The sequence below is a fragment of the Hordeum vulgare genome, unplaced genomic scaffold, assembly GCF_904849725.1.
Source record: "Hordeum vulgare subsp. vulgare unplaced genomic scaffold, MorexV3_pseudomolecules_assembly, whole genome shotgun sequence".
Taxonomy (NCBI): Eukaryota; Viridiplantae; Streptophyta; class Magnoliopsida; order Poales; family Poaceae; genus Hordeum; species Hordeum vulgare.
In genome coordinates this window covers 1-19,328 of record NW_025422682.1, presented here as the reverse complement: position 1 = coordinate 19,328, position 19,328 = coordinate 1, and the positions used below count along the sequence as shown (strand labels likewise).

General features: G+C 36.6%; 4 protein-coding genes and 2 non-coding genes across 6 annotated transcripts; 2 read left to right on the top strand and 4 right to left on the bottom strand.

Annotated features, from left to right (window-relative positions):
* The first annotated feature begins 3 nt into the window (after positions 1-3).
* Positions 4-75, top strand: TRNAR-UCU. The gene has a single exon. It is a non-coding gene; the product is annotated as a tRNA-Arg (tRNA).
* Positions 76-94: 19 nt separating this feature from the next.
* Positions 95-1,818, bottom strand: LOC123422609 (ATP synthase subunit alpha, chloroplastic). Its single transcript, XM_045107707.1, has one exon. The coding sequence runs from the start codon at positions 1,713-1,715 to the stop codon at positions 201-203; it is 1,515 nt and encodes a 504-aa protein (XP_044963642.1). The 5' UTR covers positions 1,716-1,818; the 3' UTR covers positions 95-200.
* A 2,558-nt stretch (positions 1,819-4,376) lies between these two features.
* LOC123422612 (ATP synthase subunit a, chloroplastic) lies at positions 4,377-5,715 on the bottom strand. Its single transcript, XM_045107710.1, has one exon. The coding sequence runs from the start codon at positions 5,318-5,320 to the stop codon at positions 4,460-4,462; it is 861 nt and encodes a 286-aa protein (XP_044963645.1). The 5' UTR covers positions 5,321-5,715; the 3' UTR covers positions 4,377-4,459.
* A 91-nt stretch (positions 5,716-5,806) lies between these two features.
* Positions 5,807-10,954, bottom strand: LOC123422604 (DNA-directed RNA polymerase subunit beta''). The gene has a single exon (XM_045107703.1). The coding sequence runs from the start codon at positions 10,936-10,938 to the stop codon at positions 6,505-6,507; it is 4,434 nt and encodes a 1,477-aa protein (XP_044963638.1). The 5' UTR covers positions 10,939-10,954; the 3' UTR covers positions 5,807-6,504.
* Positions 10,955-12,487: 1,533 nt separating this feature from the next.
* On the bottom strand, positions 12,488-19,321 carry LOC123422605 (DNA-directed RNA polymerase subunit beta). The gene has a single exon (XM_045107704.1). The coding sequence runs from the start codon at positions 16,462-16,464 to the stop codon at positions 13,234-13,236; it is 3,231 nt and encodes a 1,076-aa protein (XP_044963639.1). The 5' UTR covers positions 16,465-19,321; the 3' UTR covers positions 12,488-13,233.
* Positions 17,630-17,700, top strand: TRNAC-GCA. The gene has a single exon. It is a non-coding gene; the product is annotated as a tRNA-Cys (tRNA).
* Positions 19,322-19,328: the final 7 nt, after the last annotated feature.

Here is a 19,328-nt window from a genome sequence, read left to right as displayed (position 1 = left end):
AAAGCGTCCATTGTCTAATGGATAGGACAGAGGTCTTCTAAACCTTTGGTATAGGTTCAAATCCTATTGGACGCAATCTTATTTCTATCTATTCTTTAAATAACTATACTAAACTAAAAACAAAGAAAACTTTTTTGCATGATTCAAATAACAAGAGTAGACATGCAAAATAACAAGAGTAGATATGCCAAATTTATTTGTTACTGAAGGGAAAACCGTTCCAGCTGTTCCTGAATAGCTTCCTTCAAAAGGATTTCCGCTTGCTCGGTGAATGTCTTGCTAGAAGATATAATTTCTTGGAATTGAGGTTTAGTATCTTTTAGGTGTTTACGTAACTCATCCAGAAATTTATTTACCTGTTCGATTTCTAACGAATCAAGATATCCTCTTGTTCCGGTATAAATAGTAGCTATCTGCTCTTCCACTGGGAGAGGATTTGCCTGGGATTGTTTAAGCAATTCCCTTAATCGTCGACCCCTTGCCAATTGATTCTGACTTGTTTTATCGAGAGCAGAGGCGAATTGTGCAAAGGCTTGTAACTCTGCGAATTGAGCTAGTTCCAATTTTGATTTGCCAGCTACTTGTTTCATGGCTTTAATTTGAGCCGCGGATCCTACTCTGGAAACAGAAATACCCACATTAATAGCGGGTCGAATTCCGGCATTGAATAGATCCGCCGATAAGAATATTTGTCCATCTGTAATGGAGATTACATTAGTAGGAATATAGGCGGAAACGTCTCCAGATTGAGTCTCAACTATTGGTAAAGCGGTCATACTTCCTTCGCCTAAAAGAGAATTTAATTTAGCGGCTCTTTCTAAAAGGCGTGAATGCAAATAAAAAACATCCCCTGGATAAGCCTCACGGCCGGGAGGTCTTCTTAATAGAAGGGACATTTGGCGATAAGCTTGTGCCTGTTTGGAGAGATCATCATAAATTATTAAAGTATGCCGTTCGCGGTACATAAAATACTCAGCCAGGGCTGCTCCCGTATAAGGAGCGAGGTATTGTAATGTAGCAGGTGAATCCGCCATTTCAGCTACTACAATAGTGTATTCCATGGCCCCCTCCTCATGGAAAGTAGTTACTACTTGAGCTACGGAGGATGCTCTTTGACCGATAGCTACATAAACACATATTACACCTTGCCCTTTTTGATTGAGAATTGTATCTGTAGCTACTGCTGTTTTGCCAGTCTGTCTGTCCCCAATAATTAACTCTCGCTGACCGCGCCCTATAGGAATCATCGAATCGATAGCAATAAGCCCTGTTTGAAGAGGTTCGTATACGGAACGCCTGGAAATTATACTTGGAGCAGGAGATTCAATTAAGCGAGATTCGGAAGCTATAATTTCGCCTTTCCCATCAATAGGTTTAGCCAGAGCATTTACAACACGACCCAAGTAAGCCTCACTCACGGGTATCTGAGCAATTCTTCCTGTTGCTTTTACAAAACTGCCCTCTTGTATCATCAACCCATCGCCCATTAATACAATCCCAACATTTTTGGATTCCAAATTCAGAGCAATACCCCTAGTACCTTCTGCAAATTGGACTAATTCACCCGACATTATTTCACCAAGACCTATAATACGAGCAATCCCATCCCCCACTTGAACTACGCGACCTATATTCTCAATCCCTACTTTCCTATTATATTGTTCAATACGTTCGCGGAGAATTTTATGAATTTCGTCGACTCGAAGGGTTGCCATTAGTGTTTCTTGACTCTTTTTTCGAAAGCAAGGGGAAAAATAATGCCTAAATTCTAAACGAAAGTAGAAGTTCAAGGCCTAATTAATTTAATTATCTCTTCCATTCCAGGGACCCGAGAATGCCAATATTAGCACGAATCGTACGGAAATGTAACTCGGTATTCAAACAACTATTCAGAGTTCCTAGAGCTCCTTGTACGGCCTGTTGGAAAACCCGCTGTCGGACCTGATTCATTGCCCTTTGTTTTTCAAAATAAAGGGTTTCGTTTTTAGACTTTTCTAATTGTTCCAAACTAATAGAAGTAGCATTAATCAAATTTGCTTTTTCTCGTTCTATCTCAGAGTATCCATTCATTCGATACTCATCCGCTTCTAGTTCGACTTTCTGTAATCGAATCCGAGCTTTTTCGAGTTGCTCAATGGTCCCTCTACGCAATTCTTCTGAATTTCGAATAGTACTCAAGATCCTCTGTTTTCGATTATCTAATAAATCTTTTAATGAAAGTAGATTATTTTGTAAGTTTACAACTTTTATGATCTCTTCCCGAACCAAACATGAATCTTTCGATTCATTTGGCTCTCACGCTCCTTTTTTTCTTTTTTTGCTATAGCAATTTCCATATCTTTTTTTAAGTATAAGTAATGAGCCTATCCTCTATCTTATTTTTTATGTTTATATTTCAATATACCGAAACCTATATAAGACTAGATAAATATTAAGAGGACTCTTCCGCCTAGATAAAAATATATCATGGTCAGCAAAGTTGTTTCTTTATTTATATTTGCCCTTTAGTTAATAATTTCAATTTCATTAAGAAAAACTAACTAAATAAATGGAAAATGAAAATTAATAGAATTCTTTTTTTTTTTTCTTCAAATCCAAAAAATTTCTCTTTTTTATACATAGGTCGTCGATTCGGCATTGGTTAAAAAAGGGCAGGGTGCCCCTTCTTTTTTTTTCTAGTAAATAGTTCAAACCATTTTATCGATATGAGTGTTCTATATCAGATAAATTTTACATTAGCTATTTCCCGTTTAAATTCGGTACTAATACTAATATAGTTGTAGAAAGAGTACCTCTTTTTGCCTGGACTTCAAGCAGTTTAGCTTTAACCGTGTTAATGGTCTCACATTCTTGGTTTATAGAGAATCAAAATTGATTTACCAATGAGTCGCGAAATGCTATGGTTCTTCCATATGATTTCTGAATTTATTCAGAAGTAATTCGTCGAGATCGTGCACCCTTTTCTTATTTATCCGAAAAATACTAAAAAATATTCTAAAGTGCAGCCGGATAGATCCAATCTATTCTTGAAATAGACAACTCGCACACACTCCCTTTCCAAAAAAAATCAAAACACCAACCACTACAGTTAGATTTATTAGATTTGTTGCTAAAATATCGGTATTAAGCCCGAAACTGCCAGCGGATGGCCAGTGAGCTAAAAAAACGAAAGAATGGGTTACATTTTTCATATGCTCTCCTCTTATAGATAGGACGAACAAAGAACAAAGTTTTTCGATCACTTACTTCGCTCGCCCTTTTTTGATCGGTTTTTTTAATGCAAATAGATTCAATCTAGTAATTTCTTTTAGATTAAGTCTTAGGTCTTGTTTGACCGGTGAAAGGCTTCCTTTGTTGAAATGTTCCGTTCCCAAAATTCCTAAAATAAAAGGAAAAAACTTTCCACTTTCCTAAACTAAGGACGGGAAATAAGAAGGCGAGCATATCTTCTAAATTAATCATACTCAACTCAGCCCTTCCTAGAATGCGGTATTATCTGTCCCGATAAATAGATAATTCCAGGAGTAATAAATAGGAGTAAATTAAATAAAGTATTGATATAATTGGAATTGCGGAAGCAAATACCAATTTACTAAAAAAAGAAAAAAGTATCTAATCGAAATCGAAAGAACTTTTTTTTTTAGGATTAAACAAAAGGGTTCGCAAATAAAAGCGCTAGTGCCACAACTAGTCCATAAATTGTTAAAGCTTCCATAAAAGCTAGACTAAGCAATAAAGTACCTCGTATTTTACCTTCTGCTTCTGGCTGTCTCGCAATACCTTCTACAGCTTGTCCTGCAGCAGTACCTTGACCAACTCCAGGTCCAATAGAAGCAAGCCCTACGGCCAATCCAGCAGCAATAACAGAAGCAGCAGCAATTAGTGGATTCATGGTGAGTAGTTCCTCGTGTCAAAAAAAAAGAAATGGTTAAGGATACAATCAACCAAAAAATTCTTACTTCTAAGCTCTATTGGGGAGAAGTAAAGTAACTAAAAAGTACAAATTGAAATCAAATTGAAATGTGAATTGTCCGAACTACATAGAAGGGAATTCTATATCCATATATCGGATTAGATAATGAATCTAACCTAGGAATATATAATATAATATCAATATCCTATATACATTTGTTTCTTCTATTTTGTTTGCATATTTTCTCATTTTCTATTGAATCGGATTCTAAAATCATTGCTTAAAGTGGAAACCCGCATAAAAGAGGACTCCACTTATAGATATTAAGGATATTTATTATAGTATAGATCTAGCCTGACTCCACCCTCCTTAATGCATATATACTTTGAAAATTCCATAATATAGTCTATTCTATTCTCTCTCCTACAACTCTAGGCTATATATTCATACGCATTTCTAACTATTGCAACCAAGCAGATTATCTGGAACCATGCATGAATTGAGCTAAGCTGAAAAAAAAAATACTATATTCCAAAACTAGTCAATTCAATGATGACCCTCCATGGATTCACCTATATAGGCTGCGGCTAATGTTGCAAAAATAAGAGCTTGAATACCGCTTGTAAATAATCCAAGAAACATGACCGGTATAGGGATTACTAAGGGGACTAAAGAAACAAGAACAACAACGACTAATTCATCCGCCAATATATTCCCGAAAAGTCGAAAGCTAAGCGATAATGGTTTTGTGAAATCTTCTAGGATGTTAATTGGTAAAAGGATTGGGGTTGGTTTAATATATTTCTCGAAATAGCTCAATCCTTTTTTGCTAAGACCAGCATAAAAATATGCCGCTGACGTGAGTAAAGCTAAAGCAACAGTAGTATTTATATCATTCGTGGGCGCTGCTAATTCCCCATGGGGTAACTCTATAATTTTCCAAGGTAAAAGAGCACCCGACCAATTTGAAACAAAAATAAAAAGGAACATAGTTCCAATAAAGGGAACCCAGGGACCATATTCTTCTCCAATCTGAGTTTTGCTCAAGTCTCGAATAAACTCAAGGACATATTCAAAAAAATTCTGCCCGTCGGTCGGGATGGTTTGTGGATTCCGAACAGCTATGACAACTGAACCTAGCAAGATAGTAATTACGACCCAAGAAGTGATGAGTACCTGGGCATGAATTTGAAAACCTCCTATTTGCCAATAGAAGTGTTGGCCTACTTCTACACCCGATATATCGTATAACCCCTTGAGTGTTTTAATGGAACAAGGTATAATATTCATATTGTCCTCTGATAAAAATTGAACTTCAAAAAAGGAATTCTTTTGATTCAACCATCTCTTTCTCAACTCAGCAACTTGAACTATTAATTTGATATTTAGGATACCAAGAAAGCACATCAGATCATAATATATATCAATACCCTCTAATATATATCAATATTCCCCTTCTTTTTTCTATGCAAAACAAATTCTATGCAAAAAAAGATATAGTAAGTCATTCCATAAATCTACGCAGTTGTCCAAGAATTCACTATATATTCTTAATCAACGATTTCTTATATAGAGAGAACGGCCCTCACAAATTGAAAATACTAATTTGTTAAGAATCAATCGAATTGAAGTCATAGTGTCATCGTTGGCTGGAATCGATATATTCGCGAGATCCGGGTCACAATTTGTATCGACTAAAGAAATAGTAGGAATTCCCAAAATGGCACATTCCCGAAGAGCTATATACTCTTTTTGCTGATCAAGGACGATCACAATGTCTGGCAATCTCGTCATATATTTGATCCCGCCGAGATACCTTTGTAAGGTAGATAATTTTCTCTTCAAGATTGCCACATCTCTTTTTGGGAGATGGTGGAATTTTCCCATTTTTTCTTCCGCTCTTAAGTCTCTAAATTGAGAAAGTCTAGTTTTCGTAATCGACCAATTCGTTAACATACCACTGAACCACTTTTTATTAACATAATGACAACGAGCCCTTATTGCAGCTGATGCTACTAAATCTGTTGCTCTTTTTTTGGTACCAACAATTAAGAAACTTTTTCCCTGACTTGCTGCATCAAAAACTAAATCACAAGCTTCTGATAAAAAACGGGCCGTTCTAGCGAGATTTATAATATGAGTACCTTTACGCTTTGCCGAAATGTAAGGGGCCATTTTAGGATTCCATTTCTTAATACCATGACCAAAATGAACTCCTGCTTCTATCATCTCTTTCAAATTAATGTTCCAATATCTTCTTGTCATTTTTTCCACACTTCCTTTTTTTTTCATCCTAACATTCCATTACGGAATTTATTTCTTTTTGAAGATTAAGAAAGATCCGAAATAGCTTGAAATAAATAAAATAATAATTGTTCTGAGAGAACCTTGTACTAAGAGTTGGCCATTGATACATTGATACATGGTATAAACAAAACCTTAATTTAATGAATTAACTGACTTGTTTTACTTATTAAAATAAAAATCTTAAAAATCTAAAATTTAACCTGTTAGTGTTCTAAGTTCAAAAGTCTAGTAAAGTAAAAAATATGTTTTATGTATCCTTAGGGTTAAATGTTAAATGGGGGTTTTTATGTCTCATAAAAATTGTTTGTTACGTCAGAATCTGAAGAAACTAATTCTGTATGGAGAAACAAAAAATCTCTCATTTCCGACGCGAATAGATTTTTTTTTTTTATTTCGAAATAAAGGTTCTTGTCTTGTGGGGAACGATGCACAAATTTTTGGAATCCGGTACCAACAGGTATAATCCCCCCCAGAACTACGTTTTCTTTCAAGCCTTTCAACCAATCAATGCGACCTCGTAGGGCAGCTTTTGCTAAAACTCGAGCAGTTTCTTGAAAACTTGCTTCAGATATGAAACTTTGGGTATTCAGGGAAGCCCTTGTTATTCCCAATAAGATTGCCCGATAATAGATCGATTCATCCAAAGCTCGCCCTGCTCGTTCCGCTCGCAATAGTCCGATTAATTCCCCAGGCGAAAAAACATTAGACATTCCATCTTCGGAAACCCGCACTTTTGATGTTACTTGGCGTATAATAATCTCTATATGTCTATTATGGATCTGTACCCCTTGGGATCGATAAACCTTTTGGATTTTATTAACCAAAGAAATACGACTTTGGGCTATGGTTAGCTCAGCTCCAATCAAGAATCCCCAAGGGACCCCAAGAATTCTTGGTATACGCTCATTCCAATCCTCAATTCTCCTTTCGAGATTGGGGGATAATGAATCAATTGAACGCGCTTCAAAGATTTGTTCCACTTTTGGAAGACCTTGCGTTATGTCACTAGATCTCGATTTTTCATATATAAACGTAACTAACCTATCTCCCTTGTAAAGGATTTCTCCATAATGACCATTAACAGTTGCTCCTGTAGTGGCCAAATAAGGTTTAGCTGCTCTTATAACAAAGGAATCCATATTTACACTGAAAATTTGACCAGATTTTTTTATGTGCGATTTAAATAGACATACATTTTCACAAATAAATTGTCCAAGGTGAATTATTGCCAATGTCTCTTCCCAAGAATCATGATGGACAAAGTGACAATTCAAAAGGAATGGATCCAACATTATGTTACTATCGAAATTGGAAATCCTTTTATTTTCATCTATTAAAGAGTATTTAAGTTCTTGAAGTACTTGGAAGGTTTGTTTCAAATTGTCAACGAACAAATATTTTTTTAGCAGGATTTTATTATGCGTTAGTAAATAGTAAGATGAAGAAAAATGCGATATACTAGCTACAATAGCCCCTAAGGGCCCAAAAATTTCTAGAATAGGAATTCTAGGATTCCATTCTTTTATCGCATTGGGATGTTTTGAATTCTTGAATAAACCAATTCGAGAACAGTTGGATGCCGACAAAATCATCAAAGATTGGTATTCTTTATTTCGATTCAACAAAGTGCCAATAGCTTCTTGATGTTGGCTAAGTGATTCAATCTTCGCCTTGGAATAAAAAGAATTGCTATTGGCGCGATCTAACCTATTATGGGGAGTCGGTCCTCCACTTGTCCTATCATACCTTTTTCGTGTATACGAAATAGTGGACTTGACTAACTCAATTCTTAGGAAATCGCGAATAAGATCATTTGCTCTTACCTCAACAAGGGAAGCACCAGCCTTTTCTTTTTCTTCTTGTTCCCAATTCACTACTAAGCAAGTTCTAACAAATTGACTATTTGTGTGATAAATTCTTTGAGTTAACTTGCTATTTTCATGATAAATAAAATTGACAAGTCGAATTTGGAGATTATTTTCTTCTTGCAAGAGATCCTGCGGGAAAAGTGTTGCTAAATTTCTTCCTTCGTCCATTTCATATGCCACTGTAGGGCGAACGGAAACAAAATACTTTTCCTTGCTCTTGAGAATTTTTTTCCGTTGAACATAGACCCAATTTTTCTTTTTTTTTGATTCCTTAGAATCTTTTTTTTGTCTTTCTGGCGGTATCAAACACCCACCTAATATCTTATCTGCCTCTTCAGGAAAATGAATATCTCCGGAAAATATTTTGAGTTCCGTATGGCTTTTTTTTCTCTTCACTCGGACCAGTCCGCCTAGTCCACTTCTTGTATTTTTTGTGAGTTGTGTATCCACTCCAATAATACTATTGTCAAGTATCTTTAGGGATGAAGATCTCGGCAAGATATGAAGTTCTTGAAGAATGAAAAAAAACCGATCTACTTCTTTTTGGTATTTTAGACTAAATTCTTTTGTTCCTCGATGCTCAATCAAACCCTCTTTTTTTAAGATGGAATCTTCCTCTGGGCTCTCGTATTCGTCCTCTGAGTCTTCTTCTGAGTCTTCCTCTAAAGTACCATATTTTTCCTCGCCGCTTTCCCCGGGGCTGCCATATTCGTCTTCTGAGTCTTCTTCTAAAGTTCCATATTCGTCCTCTTGGGTCCTATATTTGCTCTCTGGGTTCCCATATTCCTCTTCTGAGTCTTTCTCTAAAGTCCTATATTCGTTCTCTGGGTTCCCATATTTGTTTTCTGGGCTCCCATATTCGTTTTCTAGGGTTTCATATTCGTATTCGTCTTCTAGGATTCCATATTTAGATTCTTCTAGGGTTTCATATTCGTCCTCTCGGGTCCTGTATTCGTGTTCTAGGGTCTCATATTCCTCTTCTGAGTCTTCCGCTCGAGTCCTATATTCTTCTTCTAGGGTCCTATATCTAAATTTAACAATTCCTGAACCCTTTTTATCTTTTCTGTATCGGGGATCGTCAAAATAAGCAAAAATAGTATTTCTACGTAAAACACCCATAAAGGGGATTTCAATCGAAATCCCAAAACAGGATATTAGTTCTTTCTCTTGTTCTTGATGATATTGTAATGGAATGACGAACCTATTTCTTCGCTTTTTCGCCAACAAATCTGAATTATCTTGAAAAATAGAAGGATAGATCAAATTCCAATGGCCATTGGACATGATTCGATCCGACGTTGAATAATCAAGAATTTCCCTATCTTTTTTACCATAAGTATTCATTTGATCTTGATCCTTGTGGAGTGAAAAAGACGCTATACTGGATCTGCACATACTTACGGATAATATCCATAAATGGCTTGTTTTTGGTAATCGACGAAGATTACCATATTGATATTCGGGCGCATGGTAAACATCAGTACTCCAGTGCATTTCGCCGTCTGATTCAGAATAAATATGCTTTTGTACCCTTTCTTTAAAATGTAAAGTGGACGTTCCGGCACGAATCTCCGCAATTACTTGTTCAGATTTTACATATTGATCATTTTGCACTAGAATCAAGCTTTTTGAGGGAATATTCACACTATATAGAATATCTTGACTCTGAATAGTTACATGCAAGTCTATATAACATAGAAAAGCAGGCTGTCCATGACGGGTACGTGTGGGGTGAACCAAATTCTCATTGAATTGGATTTTTCCATTCGAAGGGGATCGTACAAGGTCGGCAGTACCCCCTGTGAATACTCCGCCAGTATGAAAAGTTCTTAATGTTAGTTGAGTCCCTGGCTCCCCAATTGATTGACCCGCAATAATACCTACGGCTTCTCCCAATTCCACCAGATCACTATGAGTAGGACTCCGGCCATAGCATAATTGACAGATCCAAGAAGTGCTTCGGCAAGTAAAGGGGGTTCTAATATATATTGGTTGTGCTCGAAATGGTTGTGCTCGAAAGGCAGTTATGAATCGATTGACTAATCCAATTCCAATATCTTGATTTCGCGCGGCAATGCATCGTGAACCGATATATATATCGTCTGCTAATACACGACCAATTAGTGTTTGGACAAAAAGTTTTTCCGTCATCCCATTTTGAGGACTTACAGAAATACCTCGGATAGTACCACAATCTCTTCTACGCACAATAATATGTTGAACTACTTCAACAAGTCTACGTGTAAGATATCCAGCATCTGCTGTTCGTACAGCAGTATCTACAACCCCTTTGCGGGCTCCATAGCAGGAAATTATATATTCTGTCAAAGAAAGTCCCTCGCGTAAATTGCTTTGAATAGGTAAATCAATCATTTGTCCTTGAGGGTCCGACATTAATCCTCTCATACCTACTAATTGGTGTACTTGAGATGCATTTCCTCTGGCTCCTGAAAAAGACATTAGATAGACTGGATTAGAAGGATCCGTTATCCGAAAATTTGAATTCATTTCTTGTTTCAAATATTCACTTGTCGCATACCATATCTCAACAGATTGGCGTAATTTTTCTACCGCGTGTACAGCCCCATAATAATAGTGTTTCTCCAAAAGAAAACTCTGTTGTTCCGCGTCTTGGACTAACCATCCCTTAGAGGGTATTGTTAAAAGATCCTCGATTCCTAACGAAATCGATGTAGTAGTGGCTTGATAGAAGCCCAGAGTCTTTAGTTGATCCAGTATATGGGATGTATATCCCATTCCAAAATGATCTATTAATCTGCTAATAAGTCGTTTCATACCAGTTCCGTCTATCTCTTTATTATGAAAGACCAGATTGGCCCGTTCCGCCATACATAAGTACCCCCTTTTCGGCTGAGTAGGATTCGACAATTGCTGAGTAGGATTCGACAATGGGCCTGAGTCAGTGATTCGAAAATTTAATTAACTTAATTGCCTCAATCTCAATCTGGATTCGCGTGGCAAATAATGATGATACTAGGGAAATCGGAATGCCCCCCGAAAGCAAAGGGGAGGGGCATCGCCGAATCTAACTTTCTTGTTTAGGTAGTGTATGAATAGGCCTGACTAAATCCTTGTACGGCTTCCTCTATTTCTCTATAAAAAGAAATATGACCAAGAGTGGTTCGAATGTATATCGAACGAATTTCTTTTTTTCTATTTCCCATTATTAGATAGTGAGCATAAATCTCATGATAAGTCCCCAAAGATTCATATTGAATTTCAATCGGAACTTCTCTTGACCCAATGACGCGTTGATCCAGGTTCCATCGTAGCCACAAGGGACTATCTAAACTGATTAGTTTTTGTCTATAAGCTCCCAGTGCATCATAAGAACTAGAAAAATGGGGTTCTTTATCTTTCCTATACTTAGAATTATTATTATTGTAATTGACTTTTAAATTTGGATAGTTTCTGAAACTATTATATCTATTTGCACAAATACCTCGACGCTTTCCAATTGTTAATACATAAAGCCCGATAAGCATGTCTTGGGTTGGTACGCAAATAGGATCCCCAATAGCAGGAGATAAGAGATTCATATGAGAAAACATAAGTAAACGGGCTTCCGCCTGAGCTTCCAAGGATAAAGGTAGATGAACAGCCATTTGATCTCCATCAAAGTCTGCATTGAAACCCTTACACACTAATGGGTGTAAAGAAATAGTACGCCCCTCTACTAAAGTGGGTTGAAAGGCCTGTATGCCTAATCTATGCAGAGTAGGTGCTCTATTTAACAGTACAGGATGTCCCCGCATAACTTCTTGAAGTATTTCCCATACAATGGGTTCCTTTTCCCAAATTTTCCTTTTAGCAATCCTGACATTAGAAGTGGCGCGTTTCGTGATTAAATCGCGAATTACAAATAGCTGAAAAAGCTTTATTGCTATCTCTAGAGGTAATCCACATTGATGTAATGAAAGCGAAGGACCCACAACAATGACAGAACGCCCCGAGTAATCGACCCGTTTCCCAAGCAGAGTCTCGCGAAACCTTCCCTCTTTACCTTCAATTACATCTGAAAGTGATTTGTATACTTTATTGTGACCATCCCTCGTCGGTTGCCCGCGGGACCCACTATCAAGAAGTGTATCCACGGCTTCTTGTACCAATTTTTCCTGGCACATTACTAAATCTGCTGGCGCTAATTCACTTCTTTTTAATAGATAGGCAAGATTGTTGTTCCGACGGATAACTCTCTTATAAAGTTCATTAATGTCTGAAGTCACTACTTTATCTCCAGACCTATAAACAATAGGTCTCAATTCGGGAGGAAGAACCGGTAATAAGCACAAAACCATCCATTCTGGTTCTACATTTGTTTGAATAAAATGTTTCGCCAATTGCATGCGTCTAATCAAAAAAACTTTTCTTATTCGTCTTTTTCTATCTTCCCACTCATCTCCACTATACCCCTCGTCTTCTAATTCCTTCCATTCGACCAAAGAATTCTCTATAATAATTCGCAAATCCAAATCTGCTAATTGTTCTCTAATAGCACCTGCTCCTGTCGCAATTTCCCGATTTCGAAATGTTGCAAAGCCTGGGGTAGAAAAAAAGGGAGAAATGCTGTGGTTACAGGATGCAATTTCCTCTTCGAATAAACCTCGTAATCGTAAAAAAGTGGGTTTTTTAGTGCTGGGCCTAGCAAAAGAGAAATCGCCGTATACTAGGCCCTCCAACTTCTTAAGAGGTTTATCTAAAAGATTCGCGATATAACTAGGAAGACCTTTCAAATACCACACATGAGTCACGGGACATGCGAGTTTGATGTATCCCATTTGATATCTTCGTATCCGAGAATCCACAAATTCTACCCCGCATTTTTGGCAAAATCTTTCGTCTTCGTTTTCAGCTCCGCTCGCTCGAGAATTGCCACAACCGCAAATCCCGCTTTTTATGGGTCCAAAGATTCTTTCGCAAAACAATCCATCTTTTTCTGGTTTATCGGTTTTATAATGAAAAGTAGAGGGCCTTGTGACTTCGCCAACGGCTTCTCCATTAGGTAGGTTTTTGTTAGCCCAAGCCTTTATTTGTTGAGGGGAAACGAGTCCAATTTGAAGTTGTTGATGTTTATATTGGTCAATCATAAAATAGAAATAAGAAAAGAATTTATATTTATTCCGATCAAACTTCCTCCCTATTAACCTGGAAGTTCTTTTCAGATACAAGGAAATGATTCAGTTCTAGAGCCAAAGATCGTAGTTCTCGAACGAGCACTCGAAAAGATTCTGGAGGATCCTCATGATTAGGTATTCTTTTTCCCCAGATCGTAGCATTAAGTATTTCTTGGCGAGCTATAAGATGGTCAGATTTATAAGTAAGTATCTCTTGTAAAATATGAGCAACACCAAATCCTTCTAAAGCCCAAACTTCCATTTCTCCTACTCGTTGTCCCCCTTGCTTGGCTCTTCCTCTAACCGGTTGTTGTGTAACAAGTGAGTAGGGCCCAGTAGAACGCCCATGAATTTTCTCATCAACTTGATGAATTAATTTTAAGATATAGGACTTCCCTATTAGAACAGGTTGCTCAAAGGGGTCGCCTGTTCTTCCATCAAATATTCTGCTTTTTCCCGGGTACTCGGGTTCAAATACCCATGGATTTTTTGTTTCTTTACTGGCTTCATATAATTCTGAAAACACAAGTTTTCTTGAAGCCTCTTGCTCATATCTCTCATCAAAGGGTGCTATTCTATAATGTTTCTTTAGCAGATCCCCCGCTAATCCGAGCGAGCTTTCAAATATTTGTCCCACATTCATTCGGGAGGGTACTCCTAAGGGATTGAAGACCATATCAACGGGTGTTCCATCTTGCAAATAGGGCATATCTTGCCTAGGCAAAATTTTGGAAATGATCCCTTTATTCCCATGTCTTCCGGCTACTTTATCCCCAACTTTGATTTCACGTTTCTGTAAAATATATACACGAACCATTATGTCGAGGGGGTCCCTTTGGATCCATTTCACATCGATAACGCGCCCTCTTCCACCTATAGGTAATTTCAGAGAAGTTTCTTTTGAAGTGGAAACCTCAAGGCCGAATATGGCCCGTAATAATCCAGCTTCTGCGATATATGATGATTCGCTCGCTATCTGAGGCGTTAATTTACCTACTAAAATATCACCAGTTTCTACCCAGGATCCCAACCTAACAACTCCATTTTTGTCCAAATTGCGGAGTAAATGTTCTTCTAGATGTGGTATTTCTTTAGTGATTTTTTCAGCGGAGCCCTGGCTTGTCGTATCCGTCTGAATTTCATATTTCCGGATGTGAAAAGAGGTATAAATATCCTCATATACCAAACGTTCGCTAATTAGTACTGCGTCTTCAAAATTGTAACCTTCCCATGGCATATAAGCTACTAATACGTTTTTTCCTAAAGCAAGTTCCCCCCCAACTGTAGCAGCTCCTTCTGCTAAAATTTGTCCTTTTTTAATGGATTTACCCCGTGGAACCCGAGGTTTTTGGTGCATACAAGTATTTTTGTTAGAGCGACGGTGGTTAACTAAAGGAATACTTATAGTCTTCCCACTACTTGATAAAAGTATCTTATGACTATCAGTAGAAATGATCTTTCCCTCGCGTTCGGCTATAACGGAAACCCTCGAATCTAGAGCTGTTTGGCGTTCCAATCCAGTTCCAACAATGCATTTCTCGGACCGAGAAAGTGGAACTGCTTGGCGCTGCATATTAGAACTCATTAAAGCCCGATTCGCATCATTGTGCTCAATAAAAGGAATGAGAGAACCCCCAATAGAAAAATATTGGAAAGGAAAAATACTTCTAACATGAATCTGTTCCCATGCAATAGTCAAGAATTCTTGGCGGTATCTAGCTGGAACAACCTGTTCTTCCTGAATACCTTGATTCAAGGACAAAGAATTTCCTGCTGCTATCATATAATACTCATCTCTATTTGGTGATAGATAAACCACCTGTCTCTCTTTTTTTTCTTTTGCTTTCTCAGCAGATATTTCATAAAACGGACTCTCTATAGATCCCCACAAGTGATCAATTCTCGCATGAATTGCTAAGGATCCAGTAAGTCCAACATTGATTCCTTCAGACGTGTCAATTGGACAAATACGCCCATAGTGACTCGGATGAATATCTCGGCTCCGAAAACTTGCGGTTCTCCCCGTCAACCCTCCAGGACCTAAACAACTCACTTTTCGCCCATGAACAGTTTGTGTCAATGGATTCGTTTGATCAAAAACTTGAGATAATGGGTATGTGCCAAAAAAGGTCTCATAAGTAGTTATTAATAAAATTGAAGTTGAAGTTGGAGTTACCAAAGTTTGGGGAGTCGGTTTCGATTGACGTATGAATACTCTACGAATAGTTTTTTGAACTGCATGTTGTAAACGACCAAGAGCCAATCCGAATTGATCTTGTAACAGATCCGCAACCGAACGAATACGTTTATTTTTCAAGTGATTCATATCGTCATCGTCAAGTATACCCGTTCCAAATTTCATTCCAATCAAATGATCCGTAGCGGCCAATACATCTCGTGGTAACAAGAATGTATTGTTCTGAGGTATATCAAGATTAAGTCTCCGATTCATATTTCGTCGACCAATCCTTCCTAATTCACATTTTTGTTGAAAAAATTTCTTTTGTAATTCCTCGCATAAGGACTCCGAAAATACCAGGTCCCCACCTACACAAGCAAATTGTTGATAAAACTCCAAAATAGCTTTTTCTTTTGACTCAATCCTCTTCTTCTCCTTAGCATTCGGGAAAGACAAGAAAATTTCAGGGTAGGAAACATTATCTAGAATTTCTCTTAGATTCGAACCCATAGCTGATGATAGAACTAGAATAGATATCTTTTGTTTTCTACTCACGCGAGCCCATATCCTTTCTTTTTTATCAATTGCTAATTCCGATCTCCCTCCCCAATCTGATATTATAGTCCCGGTGTAGATAGAAATTCCCTTATGATCTAATTCCGAGCGGTAGTAAATACCAGGACTTAGCAATATTTGATTGATCACAATTCGGTATATTCCATTTATAATAAAGGTTCCTAAGGAATTCATTATAGGAATGTTTCCGATAGAAATGGTTTGCTTTTGCACATCGAAACCAAAAATTAATCTCGCAGATACATATAATTCGGAAGAATAGGTGAGTGATTCATACACAGCATCTCTTTCTTTTATCGAGGGTTCTAGCAATTGATATCCTTTCGCAAATAATTGAAATGCAATTTCGTGATCTGGATCTTTAATTGTTGGAAACTTGTCAAGTTCTTCTGCCAAGGCTTGATTAATGAACCTAAAAAATCCCTCGAATTGGATCTGACTAAATCCGGGTATTGTGGACATTCCCTCGTTTCCATTCCGGAGCATCTTAATCTTAAGTTTCCTGTTTATCAAAGAAAAATTCCATTATCAGCTCACTCTTCATCAATCCCTACGGATTGATCTAGCAATCATGGAATCTATATTCTGTTTACTGAATCACATGAAATTCTAGGGAACTCCACATACGTATTTCATATATGTATTTCATACATATGAATAGAGACCATTTCGACGAAAATTCTAGTTTACCAGGGGTACAAATGAAATGAAAATGAATTGCTAAAATATTCCTACAAAAAAAATTATGCCACTTATACTTTATAATATTCTAATCAGATTGAATGGCAAAGATTTCTCATTTTATCCCCTTTCTATGAATGTAATAAAGCCGTAATATAATACACTAGAAAGTTTTACTTTACTTCGATTTAGAATAGCGTGCTTACTTTAATTTCTAAAAATAATTTGAGGGTTCTTTTTTATTTCGGATCGGAGTAGTATAATTGCTAGAAAATTAAGTATTTCATTGTGGAATTCTAAAATAAAGTAAGTCCCTTTTTTAAGTACATGCCAATCTAATTATCCACCTCTCCCCATATCCATGCTTTTCTTTTATCGTAATTTCACTTGGGTAGGCCAAGATAGTCAGGTTATACTCTAATATCAGAGCAAATTTCCTTTTTTTATTCAAGATATTTAATTTAATACTTTGAAAAATTAAAGCACGATTCCCCATAGAGATATGTACATAAAGGGGATCTTTGGATAATAATGCTGCTCGGACCTAAAGTTCACCTATACACGGATTAAGCATAAAGCCATAATATTTTATTATGCCATTGAAATTGAAGGGGGGGAGATAATACCGATTTAAGAGTAGTTCACTACTGCAATTCAAAAAAGAAAGAGAATTCTAGTTAATGGTTCCAATTTGTTCTGAATTTTGCAGCCTGTGACTAGAAATCCACTTTTCTTCTTTTTCATCTCAATAGAAAGAAATGGGAAGTTTTATTGTGTTAGCAATGTATGTTTTAAGATAGAATCTATCGAGGAGAATAATCGAAACTGGATCAAAAAAAGCAGGAGTATCTTTTTTGAAAAAGATTGGAAAAAAGTAAGTTTAATTATATTCAAAATAAAAGAAAGGGGCTTTTCGTAAGAAAACGTGGATGAATACTTGCTGTTTTCTAGATTTTCGATCGGATTTTTTGGCGGCATGGCCAAGCGGTAAGGCAGGGGACTGCAAATCCTTTATCCCCAGTTCAAATCTGGGTGCCGCCTGATCAATAAAATACTTAGGTTTTCTAGTACTGATCGAATTCAATCAATTTTTACTTCGCATAAGTTCGGGCAAGAGAGTAACTAAGCCTGCCGATACTGGGTTTAGAGAAACCATACCATAGTTCTATCCTTAAACTAGGGTTAGGGTTTGTTTTGGCGGTAGTGGCCAAAATGGTTATCAATAGGGGTGAGGTAGTGTTTCCTTATTCTTTTATTATATGAATTTGAATTGGTTCTTAATTGATTCGATTTGAGAATTTTTAAATACGAGGATAAGATGTCAGAAATCTTGGTATCCAAAGAAAGGTCCCTAAGGGGCATTCTTCTCTTTTTCAATCTAAGATTCCAGAAGGGACTCCACGAAAGAATATCAAGACTTCCTAATTATCATACATTTTTTTATCGTACATCTTATGTGACCTACATACACTAGAGTAACAAAAGGAATAAAAAATCTTCCTATTCCCGCTTCTTCTATTCAGGACATCATTCCCGTACTCTTTCTTTTTTAAGGTAAGGAAAAAAGGGCTTTATAGTATCGTATTTTTAATGCTCTCTAATTCTACAAGAATTCCTATAAGAATTTGTTAGGAGTAAATTCCTTGAACTGATTGATCCATGGCCTTAGGGCAGAAGCCCTTTTTGACTCTGTACCCTTGATTCCACTATGATTATTGATCAATAGTAGAATAATCCCTTCATAGAAATAGGAGACATAATTTAGATGGATATAGTAAGTCTCGCTTGGGCTGCTTTAATGGTAGTCTTTACATTTTCTCTTTCACTAGTAGTATGGGGAAGGAGTGGACTCTAGGGATACGATACTACTAATTGATTAAGTAATCAAATTGTTGTATCAATTCTTTTTTTAATTGATCGTTTTGCATTAATTATTTTGTCAAACGTTATTCTTTAATCTTTTTCTTTAGTTTTGTTTCACTCCTGTAAGAAACTCTTGTATTGTAAGAAAGAGCCATTATACCAATTAAGAATTTCTACTAGAAATGACTAATGGTTAAAAAAAGTTCTATACATAAGAAAATTAGACTTTCTTCCACGGAACTATTCACGGCATATCACACATTTTCCATTTGTTTTATACTCTTTCTTTATTCTTAGAATAATTTTTATTCTCTTTTGAAGCATCTCGCGGGATATTTAAGCATGAAAGATTCGCTGGTTTTTTCCTTTTACTTTTTACTATAGTCTATTCTTATATTATTTTTCTTTCCTTCCATGGATTCTTTGGTCAAGAATTGTCTTCGATTTTTTTATTTTGACCTGATTGAAATTAAGTGGATGCAATGAAAAAAGAAATTGAATTAGACTACTTAACTATTTCAATCTACTAATCTATTCTATGTAGATTCAAAGATAATATAATAGAAAGACTCTAAAGTGTCGTAGAAAAAACTATATGTAGTTCTTTCTACCACACTTTAAGATTCCAACCAGATCCTTTCATTTAAGACTTGGATTTTTTTTATTTAATCCCTTTTTCATTTCTTCAATGATTAATTGGAATTCCACTTAATTATTTTGGCTGACTGTTTTTACATAAATAATAAGTAAAAAAGAAGTAGGAATTAGAATGAACAGTGCAGTAGCAATAAATGCGAGAATATTGA

Bases quoted from the DNA above. Each gene is read 5' to 3' on its own strand.
- LOC123422609 (XM_045107707.1), bottom strand. From the start codon at position 1,715: ATGGCAACCCTTCGAGTCGACGAAATTCATAAAATTCTCCGCGAACGT.
- LOC123422612 (XM_045107710.1), bottom strand. From the start codon at position 5,320: ATGTGCTTTCTTGGTATCCTAAATATCAAATTAATAGTTCAAGTTGCT.
- LOC123422604 (XM_045107703.1), bottom strand. From the start codon at position 10,938: ATGGCGGAACGGGCCAATCTGGTCTTTCATAATAAAGAGATAGACGGA.
- LOC123422605 (XM_045107704.1), bottom strand. From the start codon at position 16,464: ATGCTCCGGAATGGAAACGAGGGAATGTCCACAATACCCGGATTTAGT.